At 48.6% G+C, this 21541-nt stretch overlaps 3 protein-coding genes across 5 annotated transcripts in view; 2 read left to right on the top strand and 1 right to left on the bottom strand.

The window, feature by feature from the left end:
• The window catches only part of FKBP15 (FKBP prolyl isomerase family member 15), a 54054-nt gene extending 44925 nt beyond the window's left edge, over nt 1-9129 (top strand). For both annotated transcript variants that reach the window (XM_081102997.1, XM_081102998.1), the window contains 7 exons: nt 338-493; nt 1142-1294; nt 2274-2396; nt 2969-3076; nt 3568-4259; nt 5038-5134; nt 7508-9129. In XM_081102997.1, coding sequence (XP_080959123.1) covers nt 338-493; nt 1142-1294; nt 2274-2396; nt 2969-3076; nt 3568-4259; nt 5038-5134; nt 7508-7585 — 1407 coding nt within the window. In that variant the 3' untranslated portion in view covers nt 7586-9129. The remainder of the gene's footprint in view (nt 1-337; nt 494-1141; nt 1295-2273; nt 2397-2968; nt 3077-3567; nt 4260-5037; nt 5135-7507) is intronic.
• A 558-nt stretch (nt 9130-9687) lies between these two features.
• Nucleotides 9688-17788, bottom strand: SLC31A2 (solute carrier family 31 member 2). 2 transcript variants are annotated; one of them, XM_081103005.1, is made up of 4 exons: nt 17702-17788; nt 13530-13596; nt 11862-12051; nt 9688-11043 (listed from the first exon to the last, which is right to left on the bottom strand). In XM_081103005.1, exons 1-4 carry the CDS (start codon nt 17705-17707, stop codon nt 10875-10877), a joined length of 432 nt encoding a protein of 143 aa, XP_080959131.1. In that variant the 5' UTR covers nt 17708-17788; the 3' UTR covers nt 9688-10874. The 2 variants fall into 2 exon arrangements, with proteins under 2 accessions (XP_080959131.1, XP_080959132.1); XM_081103006.1 differs by having other exon boundaries at nt 17529-17771.
• Nucleotides 17789-19130: 1342 nt separating this feature from the next.
• Nucleotides 19131-21541, top strand: part of LOC308527751 (selenide, water dikinase 2-like) — a gene marked incomplete at both ends in the record, with an annotated part of 35091 nt that continues 32680 nt past the window's right edge. Inside the window, 2 exon segments of the mRNA XM_081103152.1 lie at nt 19131-19379; nt 19383-19749. Coding sequence (XP_080959278.1) covers nt 19131-19379; nt 19383-19749 — 616 coding nt within the window.

The raw sequence follows: 21541 nt of genomic DNA, 5'->3' as shown, positions 1-21541 counted from the left end.
CATATTTTGAAATCTTTTCACAAGACTGCCAAATCACCACCTAAGAGAGTATACCCATTTATTTTCTTACCAATTGGGCATGAAAGTCTCCACTTCACTGTTGCGATATTCCCCACCTCTTAATAGAATTGTAGTTAAACCTCTTGTTTTTCTCCTTGTTCCAATTTTCCTAACCCCCCAGTAGCCAAGAATGGTAAATACATAGGGAAAAATAACTAAAAAATGCATCGTTTTTAGAAATGAAGTAAGGACTCATTGAGGTCAGTCACCATTGCCACCATCTCCATTTATCCTCTGTTAAACAGCTAGAGCTGATGATAGTTCTCTTGTTCCTAAGAACCTCTCAGAAAGGAAAAAGAAGTCAGCTCAAGAGCGCTGTCAGGCTGAGGAGGAGATGGATGAAATTCGCAAGTCATACCAGGAGGAATTGGACAAACTTCGACAGCTCTTGAAAAAGGCTCGTGTGTCCACAGACCAAGCAGCTTCAGAGCAGGTAATAGGAAACAGCAGGTAATTTGGAAATAAAAGGAAGGCATGAAGGGCTCAGAGAAGTTTCTAGTTTCTTTATCCTTTATGATGACATTTCTCATAGTCAGTGCTCTCACTTTGGAGAAAGATGGGAGAACGCAATCCAGATACAGGGTTGGGCAAAAGTAGGTTAAATTGCCAGCTATCATCTAAAAGATAAATCATAAATAAGAATACAAAATAATAACAAAATAAAAAGACAAATAATACAAATAAATAGTATGATAACCTATACTAATTAAAGGTTAATATGCCAATTAGACCAGACGTCTTCCAGACGTCTTCTGGACAACTTCCGGACAAAGCCACGGTGACAGGGGCTGAGGTAGAGGCAGTTAGGGGCTATCAGTCCAGCAGGGGAGAACAGTTAGGGGCAGGCAGGCAGGCAGGCAGAGGCAGTTAGGGGCGATCAGGCAGGCAGGGGAGCAGTTAGGGGCATCAGGCAGGCAGGCAGAGGGGTTAGGAGCGAACAGGCAGGCAGGCAGAGTTGTTAGGGGCAATCAGGCAGGCAGGCAGGTGAGCGGTTATTAGCTTATTCTTTTGCCTTCCAAAAGATGGGCTTCTCTGGATGCAACTGGACCCCCAGGATACAGTGATTGCATTTTCTTGGCAGCTGTCTCTAGTACAGGCTGAGCTGCGGACCCAGTGGGAAGCAAAATGTGAACACCTGTTGGCCTCTGCCAAGGACGAACACCTTCAACAGTATCAGGAGGTGTGTGCACAGAGAGATGCCAGCCAGCAGAAGCTGCTCCAGCTGCAGGAAAAGGTAGGCGTTTTCCCCGGGGCCAAACAGCTTAGGCAGCCCAGGTATAGGAGACAAACAGGTTGTCTGAGTCTTGTTGTTTCTTTTGATCCTAAAGATGCCAATAGCTTAAAAACAAAATCACACTTGTTCAACTCTCCACAGTAAAATTTCGCATTTATTTGGGATGGCAGATGAGTGACCTGCTAAAAGAAAAAGCAGCACTAGTATCTAAGCATGTTTTCCATTATTATTTGATCTTTTTATTAAGCGAGTATTTATTGATTACCAGTTGTGTTCCAGACACTGGTAGGGAAAAGGCTTACAAAGAACTTGGCCCTCTAGAATCTCAAAAAAAAGAAAGGGAGACAATAGAGCAACAAAGGTGAGCATTAAGTTCTATGAGGCCCAGAGAGGAGGTACCTAGGGGAGAAGAGCCAAGAAGTCCAAGTAGCTTTGGTAAAGTGAAGAGGCAACATAACATTCTGGAAAAAAGCACCGAGATATGATGGAGCTTGGATGTGGTGGAATCATCTTGGCATAAAAATGAGAGGGAGAGAGCGAGCTAGGAGATGGCTTAGAGTCATGGCATGCAAGTCCCCATATCTAGAGGTCAATTTCTTTCTTTAAAATATCCAGTTGAAAATCTTTGACTCAGAGATGATGAATGCAGTCTTGTAGGTGAATAGGTTGCTTTTAATGTCCAATGTTCACATGTCCATGTGACTAAACTTATAAGCTCCTTTTTTCATTATATTCCTGACCTGATTAGGAACAAGGCAAGTGACCTTGTTGGGAAAGAGGAGGTGAAGTTGTGAGATGAGATTAAGTGATGAGGAAGTAGATGCTCTGAGTCAGCAGGCATGGTGTGGGGGTGGAGGGTGTGGACACCAGCAGACCTACCTGAGGTTGACACTTGATGCTTAGGACGATCCTCCCACTGGGTTTCCTGAATTTCCCATCTGGTAGTCCAGCCCACAAGCACAGTCTGTCTCTTTTGCAGTGTTTAGCCCTCCAGGCCCAAGTCACAACCCTGACAGAGCAAAATGAACAGCACATCAAGGAAATAGAGAAAAATAAGTCGCAGATGTCTGGGGTTGAAGTTGCCACTGACTCATCAGAGAAGGTGAGCTGGTACTTTGAAGAAGCAAACTGTCATACCAAGCATTCAGAAAGAATGTGGCCCATTTGTTGTGTTGATAACTTCTTTTTTAGCTTTAGTGATGCACCTTTTATCTGACTTAATTATAAGTTAACCCTTTGGAACCTATCACTTTTGTGGTAAACCGTATGGGCCCTATCCTGAATTTTTGACAAATACAGGAAGTGCCCCTAAATCACAGGAGAAGAGTGGGGAGTATGCCCAGCACCCACTAGCCACTAATCCTGGAGCCCACAGAGCTCTCGTGGGGGTCACAGTGGGAGGGAGGCAATAATAGATGGTCTGTGAGCTGTCTTGGGCATAGCTTAGCCATCCTTGATAACTCTTTTGTCAAGAGTTGCTCATTGTTTGGTATTTCCCTCTGCACAGTGACTGCCTCAGTCTCTGAGTCCATGACCAGTTGTGTCCTGCTGTAGAGTTCTATGAAAGCTTCATTTTAGCCTTCCAAACCCTCTGGAATTTATATGCATTCCTCATCCCTTGATTTGTGCAGCATACATTTTGGTACTGTTTTCTCCCCTCACATCTTCATTCAGGTCAAGAAGATTATGAACCAGGTGTTCCAGACCCTGCGGGGAGAGTTTGAGCTAGAAGAATCATATAATGGCAGGACCATCCTGGGGACCATCATGAATACCATCAAGGTACAGCCAACTGCAGATTGTTGCACTGAAATGGGGATCTCATTGCTTAAGTACCTTCTAAGGCAGTGGTTCTCAACCTTGGCTGCACATTAGAATCACTTGCGAATCTTTTTAAAATCCTGATTTCTGGGCCTCATCCTCTGGAAATTCTGTTTCTTTGTTATGGGGTGGGGCCACAACATTAGTAATGAAGAGACAGAATTTCCGGAGGATGGGGCCCAGAAATCAGGATTTTAAAAAGATTCCCAGGTGATTCTAATATGCAGCCAAGGTTGAGAACCACTGTTCTAAGGGGTCGTGAATAAAAAATGATTCAAGACTGTTCATCATCAATTCAGATGCCTGTAATGACTTTTGTCTGGACAGGTAGGGGCTGCCTCCTGTGAGAGGAAGAAGCAAAGCCATTTGAACTAGATGTTTATAAGGTCTGAAGAACTAGGAGTGCCTGCTCATTCCCCTCAGTGATAATCTCCTGCTTGGCTTTTGAACAGATGGTGACTCTTCAGCTGCTAAACCAACATGAGCCAGAGACGGGAGAGAGCAGCAATGAAGACGAGGAAGAAGAAGAAGAAAAAGAGCAACCTCAGAGCCCTTCCCAGGAGCAGTCGGTCTCAGCCAGTTCTGAGCTGTCTCAAGCACCCCTAAGTAGGGAGAGGCAGGAGTCCTACTTGGTGCAGACGGAGCAGGTAGTCAAGGAAGCTGACCCATTGCCTCCTCAGGCCCTCCTCACCCCCCAGGAGGATGCACAGAGAAGGGAAGGGAAGTCCACAGGAGCAGAGGTGCTCGCAGAGATAAAAGATGATTCGCTCCCACCCAAACTGGCTTGCATCCCCCCTCATAGAGCTCTGGGGCCCCCGACTTCAGTTCCCCCTGAGCCTCCAGGCCCTATAACTGTGGACTCTGAGTTTGAGGAGGCACTTGCTGCCAGCCCATTGGGAAATGCCTGTGTTGGGGAGCGAGAAAGCTCCACGAGACTGTCCCTGACTTTAGACCCTAAAAAGGGGGACGACCCACTGTCCTTGGAGCCTGAAAGTCCAGGAGGAGAGTCTCAGCCTCCAGAGTTTAAGAAAGAGGAAGATGTCACTAGTTCTGCTGGTCCCTCCAAGGAGCTGTCAAGCACAGAAGCAGGTTCTGTAGCTGCAGGGGCAGCGCTTGGACCCAACCACTCTTCTCAGCATTCCAGGTATGTCCCCTTGAGCAGTTTCAGGGACAAGGCGGCTGCAAGGTTGTCGCTGGTTTTTCTAGAACTGGCAGTTCATCCCTCAGAGACTGACTGATGGACTGAATCACTTTTTCATTCATTCATGCATTCATATATGTATTCAGTGATGCCTACTATCAAAGGCTCTGTAAGCCCTGTGGTAGTGTGGTAGGCAAAGCAGATTTGGTTCTTAAGATAAGGAGCTTACAGTCTAGTGGGGACTGTTATGAAAGTGTAAATACTGAAAAAAAGAAACTGGGTGTAGAATAGAAAATAAAGGGCAAGTTATTCTACTTTAGGTGGGGTGGTCAGGATGGATTTTGAGAAGGTAGCATTTAAACTGAGACCTGAAGGATGGGAAGGAAGAGCTTGCAGAAGGCGAGAACAGCACATGCAAAGGCTCTGCGGACGGAGGGGATGTGACACAGGAACTAAAAGAAGTAGGAGAGGGCTGGTAAGCTGATGTTGGGAAACTAGGCCGTAGGAGATTTTGTGTTACTGTTAGAAGTTTGGACTTTATAAGTACAGTGAAAAGTGGTTAAAGGGATTTAAGCAGAAGAGTGACTTGCTCTGATTTATTAGCTTTGAAAGTTCTCTCAGCCTGTAGGTTATGGAGGGAGTCACGAGTGCTAGGAGGCCAGTGTGGGAGGAATTCCTGGGTGGTTACCCCAGCTGTCGGATTCTTACCCCAGAGCCTGTGGGCACTGTGTCTAGTGCAGGAACATTTTCTGTGACTTGATTTTCTTGATTTTTCTTTCAGTCTCTCTGGGGATGAAGAGGATGAACTATTTAAAGGGGCAACTCTGAAAGTTCCAAAGTCCAAAGCACAGTCTGAGGAGGAGGATGAAGATGAGGTGGTAAGGAGATCCCACACACTGCCAAGTCCTCACACCACTACCCGGGGGCTCTTCCCCACTGGCTCTGAGAAGAGAAATGGAGTCTGTTGGTGGCCCACTCCCTGGGCTCTGTGTGCAGGGCCCTGTGGGAGCGGGCGGGGGGCGGGGAGGGGGCAGCTCTGTAAGCATAATGGGGATGGGCAGGTACCACTTTACTCTTGAACAAGGACCACAATCTCTCTCCAGGCAGGAGTGGTTTTCACTGTAAGTGAGGAAAGTTGGGCTGATTAGAACTATATTAGAATGCTAATGCCTCAGGTTTTCTCAGATCCAGTAGGGTATTATTTATATTTAAGAATTGGAGAGGACTTTGAAGATTGTCATGTCTGGCATCCTTGTTCATTGACAAAGAGACTCAGGCTCAGACAGATGATTTATTTACCTGAAGCCACAGAATGACTTAACGGCAGAGCTAGGACTAAACCCTCAGGCTCCTCCTAGGACCACCAGTTTCTGAGCATTCTCTGCTTCCTCAGCCCACACCCAGCCTGCTGCCTTGTGTCCTCACCAGATTCCTGGGCAGAAAATGGGTTGAGTGCTGAGGCATAGCCTTGAGCTACAAAGCTCCCGAGCAGAGGCCAGGGGGGCAGTGGCTGATGGGGCCTGGTCAGAGCCCCGGTTCCTGCGCCCGCTGTCCCCGCTGCGCTGCTGAGGCAGCCGTGCCTGTCCCTGGGACATTTTGCCTGCTGCCGTGGGAATTTACTAGAGTGAAACGTGGGGTGGAGCACAGGTCAGCTTAGCCTCAGCCTATCCCAGGAACAGAAAATGAGGTGAATGGGGGCAAATTCTCTCCCCTCGTGTATCAGCCAGGGTGCGTTTTCCCTTTTGCCAGAACCTTGGGAAAATGGCAGTGACAGAGCTGGGGTCCAGCTCTCATGTACCACAGCCTTTTCCTCCTGCTTGCGTTCCTTTGGGAAATGTGCCCCAGTTCCTCCCATTAACCCTTCTTTCCAAGAATTAAACTTTCATTTGAGAATTCTGAATACAAATTCTGTACTTTAAAAAAAAAAAAAGGAACCAAAATACCAATTGCATATTCCAAGTGACTGCCCTGAATATAGTTGGAATATTTTATTATCCCAACTATATTACTAGTATATTATAAGCAGTATATTATTGGTATTGATATTAATACTTCTATTAGTAGCAACTTCTATTTCCTGGGTATTCTGAAAACTACTTCTCAGACATTCTCATTTGATCTTCTGCTAATCCAGTGAGGTCTGCACTTTTATCCCATTTTATAGAAAAGAGGACCCAGGCTCGGGAAGATTAAGTGACATGTCCCAGGCTATAGAGCTGGCCCAGGGTGATAGAACTGGTAAACGTAGAGCCAGAATTTTAGCCGGAACAAAACCGAAGCAGTGAGCCCCATGTTAAAACCCTGTACTGTCAGGGTTTGGAGATCACTTGATTGATGCCCAGAGAGAGGGACAAGGTCCATTAGTCGGTGGTGGGGATGGACCTCTGACCCTTTGGCTGGCCCTGTGAAGACAGATTCTGGGTCAGAGTAGCTCACTGGAGCAGAAAGTACCTTGGTAGAGAATACTCAGTTTGTGTCTGTCTCCAGTATCAATCCCTGCTACCCCCATAGGACCTGTTTCTTGCCAATGCAGAAGGAAAAGGCCGGGAGCTCAAGTCATGAAAAGTGGGGGGCGTTTCCTCTGTGGCCTGTGAATTCCCCTTACCCTCTTCCTGGTCAGAGAGAGTGGAAGAGGGGCCAGTGAGACCAGGGGAGTGGGAGGCTGTGGCCCTGCGTTCTAGGCTTGCTTCATCACTTGGGATTCTGCACCTAGTAATATGGCCATACCTCTAAATTCAACTCTCTCAAAGGATGGGGCCATGTTCAGAGCCAGACAGGCCACGTTAGGCCACAGCATCATTTTTTCAAGTGTGATTGCAACCTTGCCAACCTCCCTTCATCCTCCTGCAGCCTCTCCTCCCTTAAGGCCGCTCTGCTCTGTTTCTTCTCCTACTTCCATCTCTCCCCTTCAACCCTTCTTTCTCCACACGAAATATGTTGTTACTGCATGAGCGGAAACCTGTCAAATCAATACATGTATTTCACAAATAAATGACAAAATTAGCCAAACAAAGTTGGTCTTCTCGTTTCTGTTGAAAGATTTTTCTCCCTTCTCTGCCAGCTTGTCTCAGCTTTATCTGGAAGCCTAGGTTTGCTGGCCTCAGGGTTGGTCCTCTTAGTAAAACTCTAACCAACTCCCTTCTTTCCAACCTTTATTCCGACGGATGTTGACTCACTTCACCTTACACAGGCGGGAAGCCCCGCTGGTGCAGGAACAAGTGAGGACTGACTCCTTTTTCCTGTTTTGTCAGAGCATGAAGGGACGCCCGCCCCCAACACCCCTTTTTGGAGATGATGATGATGACGATGACATTGACTGGCTGGGGTGAAGACCCAGGAAACTGATACAAAGGTTTCTCTACTGAACCTTCCCTAAGCATGATTTTGCACAGCCAGCCCTGGGTCTCCGTGAGCCACAGGGTGAGGTGAAGGTGAGCATTCTGAGGACAGTAACTCAGACCATCTGAGTTAGCTAACTTCTGAGCCCCCACCTGGCTGGGTGAAGAGGAGTGTGAGCCAGTCTTCAGAATGCTGGGGTTGTCAACAGCCGACCTGGTCCTGCCTCAGAGTCCCATTTGAAGGAAGGGCTGGTAGGCTCCCCTCCAGTCAGTTACCTACAAGAGTCCTGTCCTCCCAAGCCGTTTATTCTCTTCACTAACTCAGACTGCTATGGGGAGGCCTCTTCCATCTGCCTCCCAACACTCAACTGTGCCCCAGCAATAGGACCTGGCGCCTGGGGTGCAGTCTCCCTGGTAGAACCAAGGATGGGTTACACCTTTTAAACCCCAGTTAACAGCCTTGCCTGCACTCCTGGCACATTACCTTTCTCTGCCTTAAATCTTTGAAATTAACCAAACAAAAATAAATATATATAATCAAACTTGACTCAAGCTCTTGGGGAGAAATTGAATTTGGTTCTAAGGGCTGTCTGTGCTCCTCTCTGAGACTCTGAGGGTAGACGTTGTAACAGATCTGGGTCAGTTAATGTGCATAAAACCATGGTGACATATTCCCTTTGGTACCTAACCCTGGGACGTGAGGCTTTCAGAACAAAGTCACCCTCCGCTGTCCCTGCTCATCCCAGCTGCATTAAGGCTTAGGGCATGGTGGCTATCTGAGCACCAGTCCTGTCATCCACTCGCGCCTAAGTGTTTGGTCCACCTAGGAAGTCATGCAGGGAAGGTGGCAGGTCCTACATTCCATCCCTCAAGGCCCCTGAGAGACTTCACTTTGAGAGCAGCTTCCATTCCCCCTGAACTCAGGGCCCAGACCAATGAAGAAAACAGGAGCGAGAAAGTATTTTTACTTCTTCAAAGATCTTTCCAAGACCATGCAACCAGTCTTCAAAAAGTAGAATAATTTTAATAAAAATGCCTGATTTTAAATGTTGGTAAGACAGGAATCTGAATTCCACTTTACCTGGCCTGAGGTCATCCTCTGTGGTGACAGCTTTGAACCTGCTCTCACACGCGGGGCTGGGCGGCAGTGAGATCTACCGTTGACCAGCCCTGGTTACAACAGACACTGTTGTTGAGCACTTTATACAGACTGTCCCATCTCTAGCAACCCTTGCAGAAGACACTGTTATCCCCACTTAGAGAGGCAGCCAGGCCGTCTGGCTCTGCCACTTACTGTAAAGATACTGTATCAAACTGGCAGGTTGCAAACTGAGAAGGGAGTCCAGCTGGTCAGGACATATAAATGGATGTGTGAAGCTCCATCAGCAAGACTACACTGGACTTTGGAAATCTTACACCTGCTGTGACATCAGCAGCTTTCCAATTCCCTGCAAGTGTGGGGAGTGTACTGAAGGCATCACATACTGTCCTATGTTAGAGTTACTTCTTATTGTCAATTAAATCTTGGTTTTGATATATATTTTTTGCTTCTGCCCTCAGGGAAAGAAGGTGGTAATAATTGTGCCAACACAGGTATTTATAGTCCATGTTACAGTTACTATTTTTCTCATGGCACCCGATCTCTATTTGTTACATGAACAAAAGCATGACTGTTGCCCTGGCTAGGTGGCTCATTTGGTTGGAGCATCATCCCGTACACCAAAAGGTTTTGAGTTTGGTTCCTGGTCAGGGCACATACCTAGGTTGCAGGTTCAATCCCCGGTCGAGGCACATCCTGGGGGCAACTGATCTAAATCTCTCTCTCCCTCCCTCTCTCTCTAAAATCAATAAACATATCCCCAGGTGAGGATTGAAAAAAAGAAGAATGACTGTTGACCAGGCTGGTATTGTGGAGCGCCTGCCTGTGGGCCCAGTGTTTCAGGGCTGGGCTTCCCTGAGCACAGGGTTGTCTTCATAGCAGATGGACACTCAGTCCTTAGACAGCCCTACTACCTGCTCCATTTGCTCACTCCGCTCCTGCAGTTGTTGTAAGGGTTACGGGTGCTGTTTGAATAAGGAGAAACAAGATGAGTCACACACTAATTAAAAATATATATTTATTAAAATGCATTTCGTTTTTAATTCCCAAAGCTTAAGACCATCTTGCATCTAGCCCAGAGGCACCTGAGCGTAGCCGTTACAGTCACAGCAGTGCTTTTCTCTCCCTGGGTCTTGTTTCCTTCTCTGTAAAGTGACGAGGTTCCAATATCTGGAGGTTCCCGGCTCACTTTACCAGTGTGATGCTTTGGTTTGACTGCTTATTGCATCTTTAGTCAACCCTCCCCCTCCCCCATGACTTACTCAGTGAATGAATCGTGTTTGTTATGGGTGAGCAGTACATAATAAATAAATAAAAATTAAGTATTGTTCAGTGCAGTTATCTGTTCTGCATAAAAGGAGGATTGGATAAAAGGAGGCATTAAGGCCATGAAGAGCCCCAAGGCACCTAAAGCCATTGGACTGTCTTCCTCCCGCCAGCAGTGCAGACTGTGGGAGGAGCTCACTGTCCACAGGAGCCTTGATCACAGTCCTGCTTTCATCTACTTTTATCTACTGCCACTCTCCCGCCAAAAAGGGAAACAGGTCCCAGCAGATGCTGCCATCCATCATGAATAAAATGAAACCATTTCACTAAAAGTTTTGTTTTGTATTAATGTGCAAAATTGCTAACCAAGAGTTCGGTGGGAAAAAGTGAAAAATCAATCTATCGGCATGACCCATAGAAGAGACAATCTTCACAGGTTCCCAAGGCAGAAGGGTGAGAAAAGGAGCCAGCTTGGTCTCTGTCCCCCAAAGACAGAGGGGGTCAGGAAGTCCAATGGAAGATGCTCCTGTGGGTAAGGCACAAATCAGGAGAGCAAAGGGTACCTGGGTTCCACGTCCTTCACCCAGAACCCATCCCCCTGTCTTGAAGATCTTTGGAAATTCTTAAGTTTTGAGTCACAGATAAGCCCCTGGGTTCTGTTCTCTCCATTCTCCTGCTGGCCACAGCAGCCTCCTAAGGCACAAGACCAGGCCTGGGCTGTCTGGGAGAGGTGGCTGCAATGGCATCTGAACTCCAGGGAGCGAGTGCCTGCTTCAGCTGGAAGTTTCTAGGAGCGGCGAGTGAGGCGAGGAACATTTATCAAAGCAAAAGGAGGCTTAGGCCTGGAAGTACAATGTCTGGAAGAGGAGAGCCTCAGCTTTCTCCAGCCCTCAGTGCCTGCACAGCCCTTGCCAGCTAATCTATGCTGAGCAACGGGTAGGCTAGGTAGTAGCCCACAGCCGAGCCCAGGACCACGCCAAGGAAAATCCAGGCATTGTAGGACATTACCGCCAGCATTATGAAGTAGCCAATGACCACCTGAGCGATGTGGATTAGAGACTGGCCAAAGTGACACAAGAACCACCTAGATAAAAAGGAGAGGCAAGTTAATGTTGGTAACGAGCCGACAGCCAGGGGTTGGTATCAGGAAGTAGGGAGAGATTACAGAACCAGCTTATTTGTAATTTGTATGCGGAACCCAGGAGAGCTTTCTTTTTAAAGAGACATATCAGAAACCACTGATAGAGAGGGACTTGTCCAAGGAGCCTGGGACAATCACTTCTCTACTTAGTTCTGAGCTTTCTGGAATCCTAGGCCAAAAGGGAAAATGAGATATGTAATCTATCCTGTCTGGTAGAGATAATATAAGGTCATTTGCATCAATGTGGCTTTTCCCCTCTGAATCTGTGGTGGGGAGCAGTGTTACAATGGTAAGAATTGGGATCCCAAATGGTTGCCCTAGCAGGATGGGAAGGGACAAAAGGACAGGACAGAGAGGCTGCTTGCTCCCCCACCCATGTGGATGCATTGCTGACAGCAGTTCTTAACCATTTGTGGGGACAGCTGCAGATCCCATCCTGGGTTTGTAAGCCTTAGTGACCTGAGGGAGCCTAATGAGATTTAGGGGAGGGCTGGGTGGACACCCCTGTTGCTGGACTGAGGCCTGTGCCAGTTCCGAGCCTCCCAAGTGGCCGTTCATACAGCGAGTTCTGGCCTGGGCAGCTGGAGATCTGGGCTCTAGTTCACCTCGCTACTTACTAACTAAGCACTTTGACAAGTCCTGGTCCTTCCTGAGGCCTCCATTTCCTTTCTGAGCCTTGGGGTTAATGTCCTCTGGGCCCACCCCACCGCTCCAGGTGAAGGTGGGTATTCTGCCCATTTCCCACACCCCGTGTCTGTTACCTGAGGCCGGGTCTGCTGACTGGGGGTAACTCTGAGCTTGAAGAAGAACCCTGGTCTGTCTCCTCGCGCTGCTGGCTGGTGGAGGTGGGCGTGCTCACCAGGCTCTGGTGGAGTAGCTTGGCTTTGCCAAACTTGATGCTTTCATACAGCACAGCCAGGAGCAGGATCACCAACACGGAAAGGGCCATGCCTGTCAAAGGATGCAGAGTTACAGAGACCTGGCCAGGCAAGCACTGCTCCCCTCCCCGCAGCTTCCCAGGGACCTGTCAGGTGGCAGAAAGCACCTCCACCCATCCCCTCTGAGTCCACTCCATCTCCCTGTGTCTTTCCCCTCCCAGACCTTTCTTGGTAGGGTTGGCCCACTGGACTGTGGCTCTGAGATCAAGAAGAGTATCTGCCTGAACAAGCCAGGGCCGAGAGTGAAGAAGCCATACACCACCGCCCCCAGCTGCTCCTCCAGCAGGCGGCACAAATCTATCAGGACTTCTCGTTAAGGGAAGAGCAGTACAGCAAGGTCCTGTCTAAGTGCAGTACACAGAGAAGTCTGGAGGAAGGAAAGATTTACAACAAAGGAGCATAATGATCTCAGCAAATTCAGATATAGGAGGTTTTTAGTCTCAAGTAATTTTCCAAAGTTTCTACTGTGTGTATTACTTTCATAATAATGGGAAACCCCAATAAATTATTTTACCAAAACGTTAAGTGCTTATTAGAGCTGCTGTGTAAAATTAATTGCTAATTGCTACTTCTATTGTACACTAGGACTTTATTGGGCTCCCAGGAGGAAATCATCTCCGAAAGAGGCAGGTTTTTAAAATATATAATTACAAGTAATTACACCACATGGTAATAAATTCAAACAGTGCAAAAGGGTTTGCAGTGAAAAGTAAGTTTTTTTCCCAGCCCAGTCTCCCAAACTCCAATTCTCCCCAGAGCAGCCTCTGTTAGTAATACCCTGAAGAGCCTTCTAGGGATACAAAATCTAGGGATACAAAATATAGGATGGAGCAAAAGTAGGTTTCTAGTTGTTCATATGGAAAATCCTATATAATAAAGAGCTAATATGCTAATTAGACTGAACAGCTGAACGACCTTCCAGACTAAGCCTGGGCTGCAAGGGCTGAGCCCTTGCATTGGGCCTTTAGTAATATAATAATTAATAAATAATAAAAAAAGAACAAATTCTGTGCTTTGTGTGCTCACAACTTTAAATCTACCTTCAGTTTCTTCCCTGTAATAGAGGGGAAAACTGCATCCCTGGCCTCTCTCTGGGCCAGTGGTTCTCAACCTTCTGGCCCTTTAAATACAGTTCCTCATGTTGTGACCCACTATAAAATTATTTTCATTGCTACTTCCTCACTGTAATGTTGCTACTGTTATGAATCATAATGTAAATATCTGATATGCAGGATGGTCTTAGGCGCCCCCTGTGAAAGGGTCGTTCGACCGCCAAAGGGGTCGCGACCCACAGGTTGAGAACCGCTGCTCTGGGCCTTTGTGAGGATCAGTGAGAAAATGGAGCCCTTTGCAATCTGAAAGGCAGTGGTTGCAAACAGAATCATAAATGCAAAGTTCCCACTCGATGTTTATGCGAGAGGAGTCAGACTTACACCAATAAAGAACCCAGGTTCTCCCTTGCCTGAAGCTGGAAGGCTTCCCAATGCTTACCTGCAGGGCTGTGGACATTCCAGAAATCAAACAGAAGCACCACCTTATCTGAGAAGAAGAAATGCATCTGAAAGAGAAGGGAGTCTGCATCACAGCGGGCCTAGGGCAATGGGAATTGTGGTCCCTAGTACTCTCCAGCATTCTCTTCTAAAGACCCAGAAAAATGGTGTCATGGCACTTAAGTGCTAGAGGGCCCATGGTCATCCGGGCCAACTGTGGCCACACAGGGCAGGGACTTGCCCAAGGTCCTGCAGTGGGTCAGCGGCACAGCCATAACTGAGCTGGCCCTGCTCCAGGTAGAAGTGAGGTGTGGGGTGCCCATCCCCACTGGGCCAGCCAGGGCACAGTGCTCTCGGATCAGGCTGAGATGTCCCTCCAGTGCCCTCCAAACCCAATGGGAAGCGCCAGTCTGAGGAACAATGGCTTCTTACTCCCAGGGCCACGCCATCTGCTCCAGTGGTATGTATCGTGGAGGGGCCAACGGGCAGCTGTCTTCAACCTGTACTCCACATCTCTCCACTAGTTCCCTGAACATCTGCTGAGCCCGATTCTATGGTCAACGTTATGGACAAAGGTCAATGGGTCTGTCCTCCATGAGCTCACAGTCTTACGGAAACAGTGAAGGTAGAAGCAATGGACATGCAGTAGTGCCTGTCTGAATGCTCTCCTCAAAGAGCACCTGGGCCTCCCTCTGTTCCAGGTGGCATCAGGGCTTTCCATACATTATCTCATTTCACAGCAGTGCTCTGTGTGACAGGGACAATTAGACCCATTAACTTGGCCGAGCTGGGATTCCAGCCCGATCTAGTTAGATGCCAAGCTGGTGCATTCCAGTAACCATGCTGCCTGTGCTATGGGCTGGGAACTGGACGGTGATTCCAAGTGGCCACACCAGGCTTAATGGCTGTGTTTGGCAAGATGAAAGCCAGATGGATCAATTAGGTTCATCCTCTCAGAGAAGGGAAGTTCCCCTCTAGTCACAGCCAGAAGCAGTAGCTCTGCAAACATTCAGTGTTCATCCCGCTAAGGAGATCCTGGCTGAGCTGGGCCTTTCCCTTCTAAGACAATGGCCAAATATTAGAACCCTCAAATGTCAGAGCTAGAAGTATCCACAGAGAGTTTTTTTTCCATTGAGATATAATTGACATATATTATTATATTATTTTCAGGTATACATAATGATTCAATGTGTGTATGAATTGCAAAATAATCACAATATAAGAGTTAACATTCATCACCATACATAGTTATAATTATTTTTTTCTTGTGATGAGAACTTTTAAATCTATTTTATTTATTTTCTCAGAGAGTTTTTTTTTAGTCCCGTGGTTTTCAATGCCCCCCCCACCCCCCAATTGGCAAATAAAAGGGAACATTGGCAAATAAAATCTTCCTTATGGTGTGGCTCAGTGGTTGAGTATCGATCCATGAACCAAGATGTCACAAGTTCCATTCCTGGTCAAAGCACATACCCAGGTTTTGGGCTCAATCCCCCGTAAGGGGCGTGCAGGAGACAGCTAATGAATATTTTTCTCATCCAGGTTTCTATCAATCCCTCTCTAAAAATCAATAAAAACATATTTAAAAAACATATTTTTAAAAAATCTTCCTTATAACTCCACTATATAAAACACAGGGTGTAGAGGAGAGAGGGGTCTGAGCTTTGCTGAAAAACACTGATCTAGTCCAACTCTAGCTCCTCGCTCCCACATCTCATTTCCAGATGGGGAAACTGAGCCCAGGAGGGGAAGGGACTTATTCAAGACCTCATCAGAAGGAAACGGAAACCTAGGCAGGTTTTTAAAAATCAGGTTGAAGAACTGAAAAATAAAACTAGCTTTTTATCCCCCTGATTTGAAAGTGATACTTGTTCAATGTAAAAACAGTACCCAAAAGAAAGTAAAAATCATTTGAGCCCCATGCAGAGATATCCCTTGTTAAGATTACAAAAAGCATATTTGTTGACATGGCAAAATGTTCACAAAAGATATGCAAACAGGCACAGGTACAAACAATCCTGTAAAATTCCATTTATGCTGGAGTTGCATTCAATTTAGCAGGCGCCCGAGGCACAGTCCCTGCTGAGGGGGCAGGGGAGGAGGTAGCCCTCCTCCTTCTCTGAGTTCACTTGATCAAGGAGTTGGCACGACTGGAATGCTCCCAGTGGCGAGTCAGTGACCTTCCCTAACTGTGTTCCTTCTATCATCCTTGGGCCTGGGCCAGCGCTCTCAGGTGCCCCAGATGGCTAGACCTGAACACCCACAAACAGTGAAATTAATTCAACCAACAAACATTTACTTTGGTAGTGCTAGGGGTGCAGAGACTGGAGATACAGGGATGGGTGAGACAAGTCCTTGGTCCTCACGAAGCTATTGGTCTATTAGGGCAGAGGGACGTGAACAGGTCATTACAATGGTGTATGTCAGCGGTTCTCAGCCTGTGGGTCACGACCCCTTTGGGGGTCGAACGACCCTTTCACAGGGGTCGTCTAAGACCATCGGAAAACACATATATAATTAATTACATATTGTTTTTTGTGATTAATCACTATGCTTTCATTATGTTCAATTTGTAACAATGAAAATACATCCTGCATATCAGATATTTACATTATGATTCATAACAGTAGCAACATTACAATTATGAAGTAGCAACAAAAATAATTTTATAGTTGGGGGTCACCACACCATGAGGAATTGTATTAAAGGGTCGAGGCATTAGGAAGGTTGAGAACCACTGGTGTATGTAGTCAGCGAGAGGGAGGAACGGGGGAGGCCTTCTGGGGAGTGCTGGGGACAAAACCCCCTGGAGACACGGAACCCCGCTAGGGAGGCAGGTGGCTAGGACACCTGCTGAAGCAGGAAGAGCAGGAGGCAGTCAGGGGAAGACAGACCGTCCAGTATGTTCCAACCTCGAAGTGCCCACCCAAGGGTCTGGTTGTGCCTCACCTGGGAGTGAGGAGCTCAGGAGGGACAAAGCCTCACCCACCTTCGCCTTTTCACTGCAGGAAAAGTTTCAAATCTGCATGACGTGGGCCCCACAGAACACTTCGGTCGGGCGTGCAGGGGCAGGGCTCTACTCTCGTTTCGCTTTTAGGAGGAATCTCAGCCTCCTGCAGCTGGGTTTGACGTTTATCTGTGTTGTAGTCAGCGCCCCACCCTGGGCAGGGAGCGGCTGTGGTGAAGAGAGCAATCCGGGGACTTGTTTTGGTCTGTGTTTTCTCGTCTGGAGTTAGCTACACTCTGAGAAAAGCTCCCTCATGTATAAACCAAAGAGTGTAAGGGGGACGTCAAGGTCCCTGTCCTGCCTGCGGCTGGGGCTGGCGGGGGAACTTTCCACAAGCCCTTCCCATCTATTTCTCCTTTTAGAGAACCGGCAGGCGGTGGGGGAGGGCGTTTGACTAAATGATCTGTGTCGCCTTCCTGGTTCTTAAATTCTATGACCTTCTTCACGGAGGAAGAAAACGAGATGGTTTTTTCAAAGACCAAAGGGTCTTTCACAAGCTGTCATCCTCTCCAGCCCAGGTGAACTCTACCAAAAACAAACAAACAAAAAAAACCACCAAAAACCCCCCCAGTTTGTCTGAAACGCTATTTCTGCAAGTGTCGGGAGGTTGGAAAGGATCTGGGTCTGGTTGCTGTTTCTCCCTCCCCCCCAACCCCCCAACCCCCCAACACACATACACACATACACACACACACACACACACACACACACACACACACACACACACACAAGAATCAGATCACGAACCTGTGCCCGAAAGTGTGCGCCCGGTCACAGGTTGTAATGCACCGGGCTCCCCTCCCCCTGCGAGCCTTCCCGGAGTCACCCCAAGGCAGTGCGCCCTGGGCAGGGGATCCCCGGACTCGCCTGTCTTCGCCCACTGCGCCCCCACCCTCAGCTGCTCCACAGCTGGAGCTCAACAACCCCTGGTTCAGTCGGACCGACCCCCAGCAGGAGGGACAAATAAAACCCCAAAGCCACCTCCAGCCCTACCTCTCGCGTCTCCCCAACCGTGTTCTCGCTGTTGACAGTGCTTCCAACACACCCCCTTCACCAGCCCTTGGCCAGGGGCGGCGGGCACTCGGGGTGCCGGGCACTGCTGCTCGAGGGGCCCGGCCCCAGCCGCCTACCCCGCGTCCGCTCCTCTCGGCGGCGCCCAGACTCACCTCCATGGTGAGCGCGCTGGGGGTGCGCTGGGCACCGACCTGCCCGCTCCGGACTCCCGGTCCCGAGTCCGTCCTGCAGCTGCCGCGACTGTGACTTGGGCCTGGCGGTCACGTGGTGGTGGCGAGCCGGGCGCGCGGGCGCCTGGGAGTTGTGGTCCCCACGGCGCACCCCACTCTGCGCGGCCTGGGGCGCACCCCCTGGCCCACACCCATCGCCGAGCCCCAGGTCCCCCGCCCAGCGGCGCCGCGGGCCAGAGCAGCCAGCACGCTGGGCCGCCTCCTGCGTCCGGCCCCTGACTGTGAAATGTTTATTGCTCCTGTAATAAGTCAGGCGAAGCTGAAAACTGGAAAAGTCAACCCTATGGAGATAATAACCATACATCAGAAGTAAATTAAAGAAATTATTCCCCAGGCTTTGAATGTAGCCATTAAAAAAAAAAAAAAAACTCTGACTAGCAAAAAGCGGTACACAGTGGTAACTTTTTTTTTTTAAAATATATTTTATTGATTTTTTACAGAGAGGAAGGGAGAGGGACAGAGAGTTAGAAACATCGATCAGCTGCCTCCTGCACATCTCCCACTGGGGATGTGCCCGCAACCCAGGCACATGCCCCTGACCAGAATCGAACCCGGGACCTCTCAGTCCGCAGGCCGACGCTCTATCCACTGAGCCAAACCGGTTCTGGCCACAGTGGTAACTTTCATTTGTATTTCTTTGATTGCTAGGATAGGAAACTCTTTTTTATTGGTGTTTGCATTTTTGTGTGTTGTCTGTCCGTTTCATCCTTCCAGTTGGGCGGGGCGGGGGAGTGTTTCTGGGGAACAGGAACTTGTAACACATATTTAAAATATATGTGTTTAGAAACCCTTTGCCAGTCGTCCTCTGAGGCAGGGGGCTCTTCGGAGAAATCTTACCATAAACAGTACCAACCAGCCGGCCTGGAGGCTGGAGTGTGAGTGAGTTCGGTTCAAACCCTGAGCCAGCAGGTGTTGGCTATGGTACCTGAGCCTCAGTTTCCTGGTCAGTAAATTGAAAAGAACAGAATCTATGTCGTAGGGGTTGTAAGGCTCCAGTGAAGATCCTGTGTTAAATCCTCAGCGCCCAGGAAGGCCAGGAGCGCATGGTGCGCCCTGAATCCGGCGGTGCGAGTCGTGCCTGGGGAGAACCTCTGCAGCAAGAATCTGACGGTTATTCGGTATTAACTGGAGCAGAAAGTAAGAAGGACCTTCATGCCAGACAGGCTTGATGGCAGGAGCTGCAGCGGCAGGCGCCCTTGGGGAGGAAGGCTCCGTGGCTGGTCTCTAGATCCGACCTTCTGGAGCCACCGACCCACCAAGGCCCAGGCGTTGGGTCCCAGCCCGAGCGGGTGGGCTTCTCCGACATGAAGTGCTAAAGCTGCAAGGTCTCCCAGACTCTTGGAGAAACTGACCTGCGGCCCCCCTGGACTGGGCCTTGGCTGGCCTGCGGGTCAGGGTGGAATCCAGCCCAACCTTTCCAGTCCTGGGCTTTGGGATGGACTCTTGCACCATCCCAATGCCCAGGGCCCAGGGCTGGGGCTGGGATGACACAGGAGGCACACAGGCCTGTCACTGTGCAGACACGGACTTCTCCTCCCCCTTGGTGGTAGATCCCTACATGATGGGGTGCAGAGTGTGTGCCAATATGCCGAGTGACCTCTAAGCCATGGGCGTGACTGAACATGACATGTTGCCGTTACTCAGCATCTGCCAGAATATGACTGAGGAGCTAAGAGAAAAGATACCCCCACTCATGGTCAAAGGCTTTCAGGATGCTGCTGAGGAAGGCGGACAAGCCGTGGTAAAGCCTGGGATTGTCGTGGGTGGGGTTGCCACGTTGGTATGCCAGCCCAATGAATGCATAATGCCTGACCGTTGTTGGGGATGTGCTGCTGTTAAACCCTTAGGAACCCAGGTTGCTGGCAGTGCCCACCAACGGCTGGATAACCCTGAAAGATGGAGTAAGAGAAAGATAGTGGTCTCCAGAGAAGAGGTGGAGCTGGCTTCTCAGGAAACAACTGCTGTGTTAAGTGGGTTAATGCACACATTGAATGCCCCTGTCACAGGCCTTGGCATTCCAGGGCCCTCGCAGAACCCTGCGAAGCAATGGCTCCAGCCCGTTTGGCTCAGTGGATAGAGTGTCGGCCTGAGGGCTGAAGGGTCCTGGGTTCGATTCCGGGCAAGGGCACGTACCTCGGTTGCTGGCTTGATCCCAGGTCCTTGTCGGGCCATGCAGGAGGCAACCAATCGATGTGTGTCTCTCAGACACATCCATGTTTCTCTCTCTCTGTCTCTCCTCCTCCCTTCCACTCTCTCTAAAAATCAGTGGAAAACTATCCTCAGGTGAGGATTAACAACAACAACAAAAAACAACAATCTGGCAAAACTGGAATTCCTTTATTATACATAATCTGCCAATCATTGCCAAGACGGTTGCCATCAGCAAGGCCAGTGGGCGCTTTGGATTCCTCCAAGGAACCTCAACAAACTTCTGGGCATTTACTGATCTGTCTTCCCAGGGAACAGGCTGCTCGCTTTTGTTCTGAAATAAAATCTTTCAAGTATGGAGAGGGTCACCAAGCGTGGACCGTCGATCGGCGTGGTGGGAAAGGCCACCCGGACAGCCCGGATCACTGACAAGCCTGAGTTACTGGGCTTCGACCTCCTGGGCCATCGTTGCTGCTCTTGCTGCAGGCAATTCCAATGCCTCCTCTGAGTCTAGCTCATGAGGTAGAAGAGCAGAAGCCGTTCGGGCCTTAGAGCCTTTGTACACAATCCTGGGCGACTCTCGGGAGCTGATTTTAAGAATAAATACCTGCCCGCATAGCAGTTCCACAGCTGCTCCTTCTAGGTGATTTGAATCAGCCCATCAAAAGCTGCGCATTCCAGGGCCAGAAATAACATTTTGGACTTCAGGGGAGGTTTGTTCAACTCTTGCATAGAAGAGGAGCAGAAAAGCCTGCTTCCTCTTGCCAAGGCCAAGATGAGGCCATTCCGGTTTGAGGGGTTTTTCTTGGCACTGAGTCGATTCATTTCTGCACAGGGAGTGGGATTATTTATTAAAATTACATACATACCAAAGCGCCGGCCGGTGGTGCTCAATGGTTAGAGGGTCAGCCCATGCACCGAAGGGTTGCAGGTTTGACTCCGGGTCAAGGGGACATGTACCTTGGTTGCAGGTTTGATGCCCCGCACAGGTTGATAGGTTGTGGGTGTGCGAGAGGCAACCAAACGATGTCTCTCTCTCTCTCTCTCTCTCTCTCTCTCTCTCGCTCTCTCTCTCTCTCTCCTTCCTTCTCCATCCCTCCCTTCCATCCCTCTAAAAAGCAATAGAAAAAAATATTCTCAGGTGAGGATTAACAAAACAAAACAAAAAATTACATACATACCAAAAAAGTAAATTGCAAAAAAAAATTAGATCAGAAGCAAATAAGTTTGGACCAACACTGCTGATAAAATGCAAATTGTTAAGAGACATGTTAAAATGCAATGTCAGGTTCTTTGTTAGATTTTTCTTAAATGCTGTCTCTTTCCTGCTTGAGCAGCTGCTCCATAATTGGGAAAGGGGGACCTGAAACCACCTGACTCGTTCTCTATTAACGATGTCTCCCTCTAAACCAGTGGTTCTCAACCTTGGCTGCACATTAGAATCACCTGGGAATCCTTTTAAAATCCTGATTTCTGGGCCTCATCCTCCAGAAATTCTGTTTCTTTGTTATCAGTGTTGTGGCCCCACCCCATAACAAAGAAACAGAATTTCCAGAGCCCAGGCATTGGTGGTCAATAAGCTGTTAAATCTTGTGCTGAAAATCCCCGATGATT

This window comes from Myotis nattereri (assembly GCF_964212035.1).
Source record: "Myotis nattereri genome assembly, chromosome: 12".
NCBI lineage: Eukaryota > Metazoa > Chordata > Mammalia > Chiroptera > Vespertilionidae > Myotis > Myotis nattereri.
Note: the sequence above shows the minus strand (reverse complement) of the source record. Positions and strands in the feature narration are given on the sequence as shown.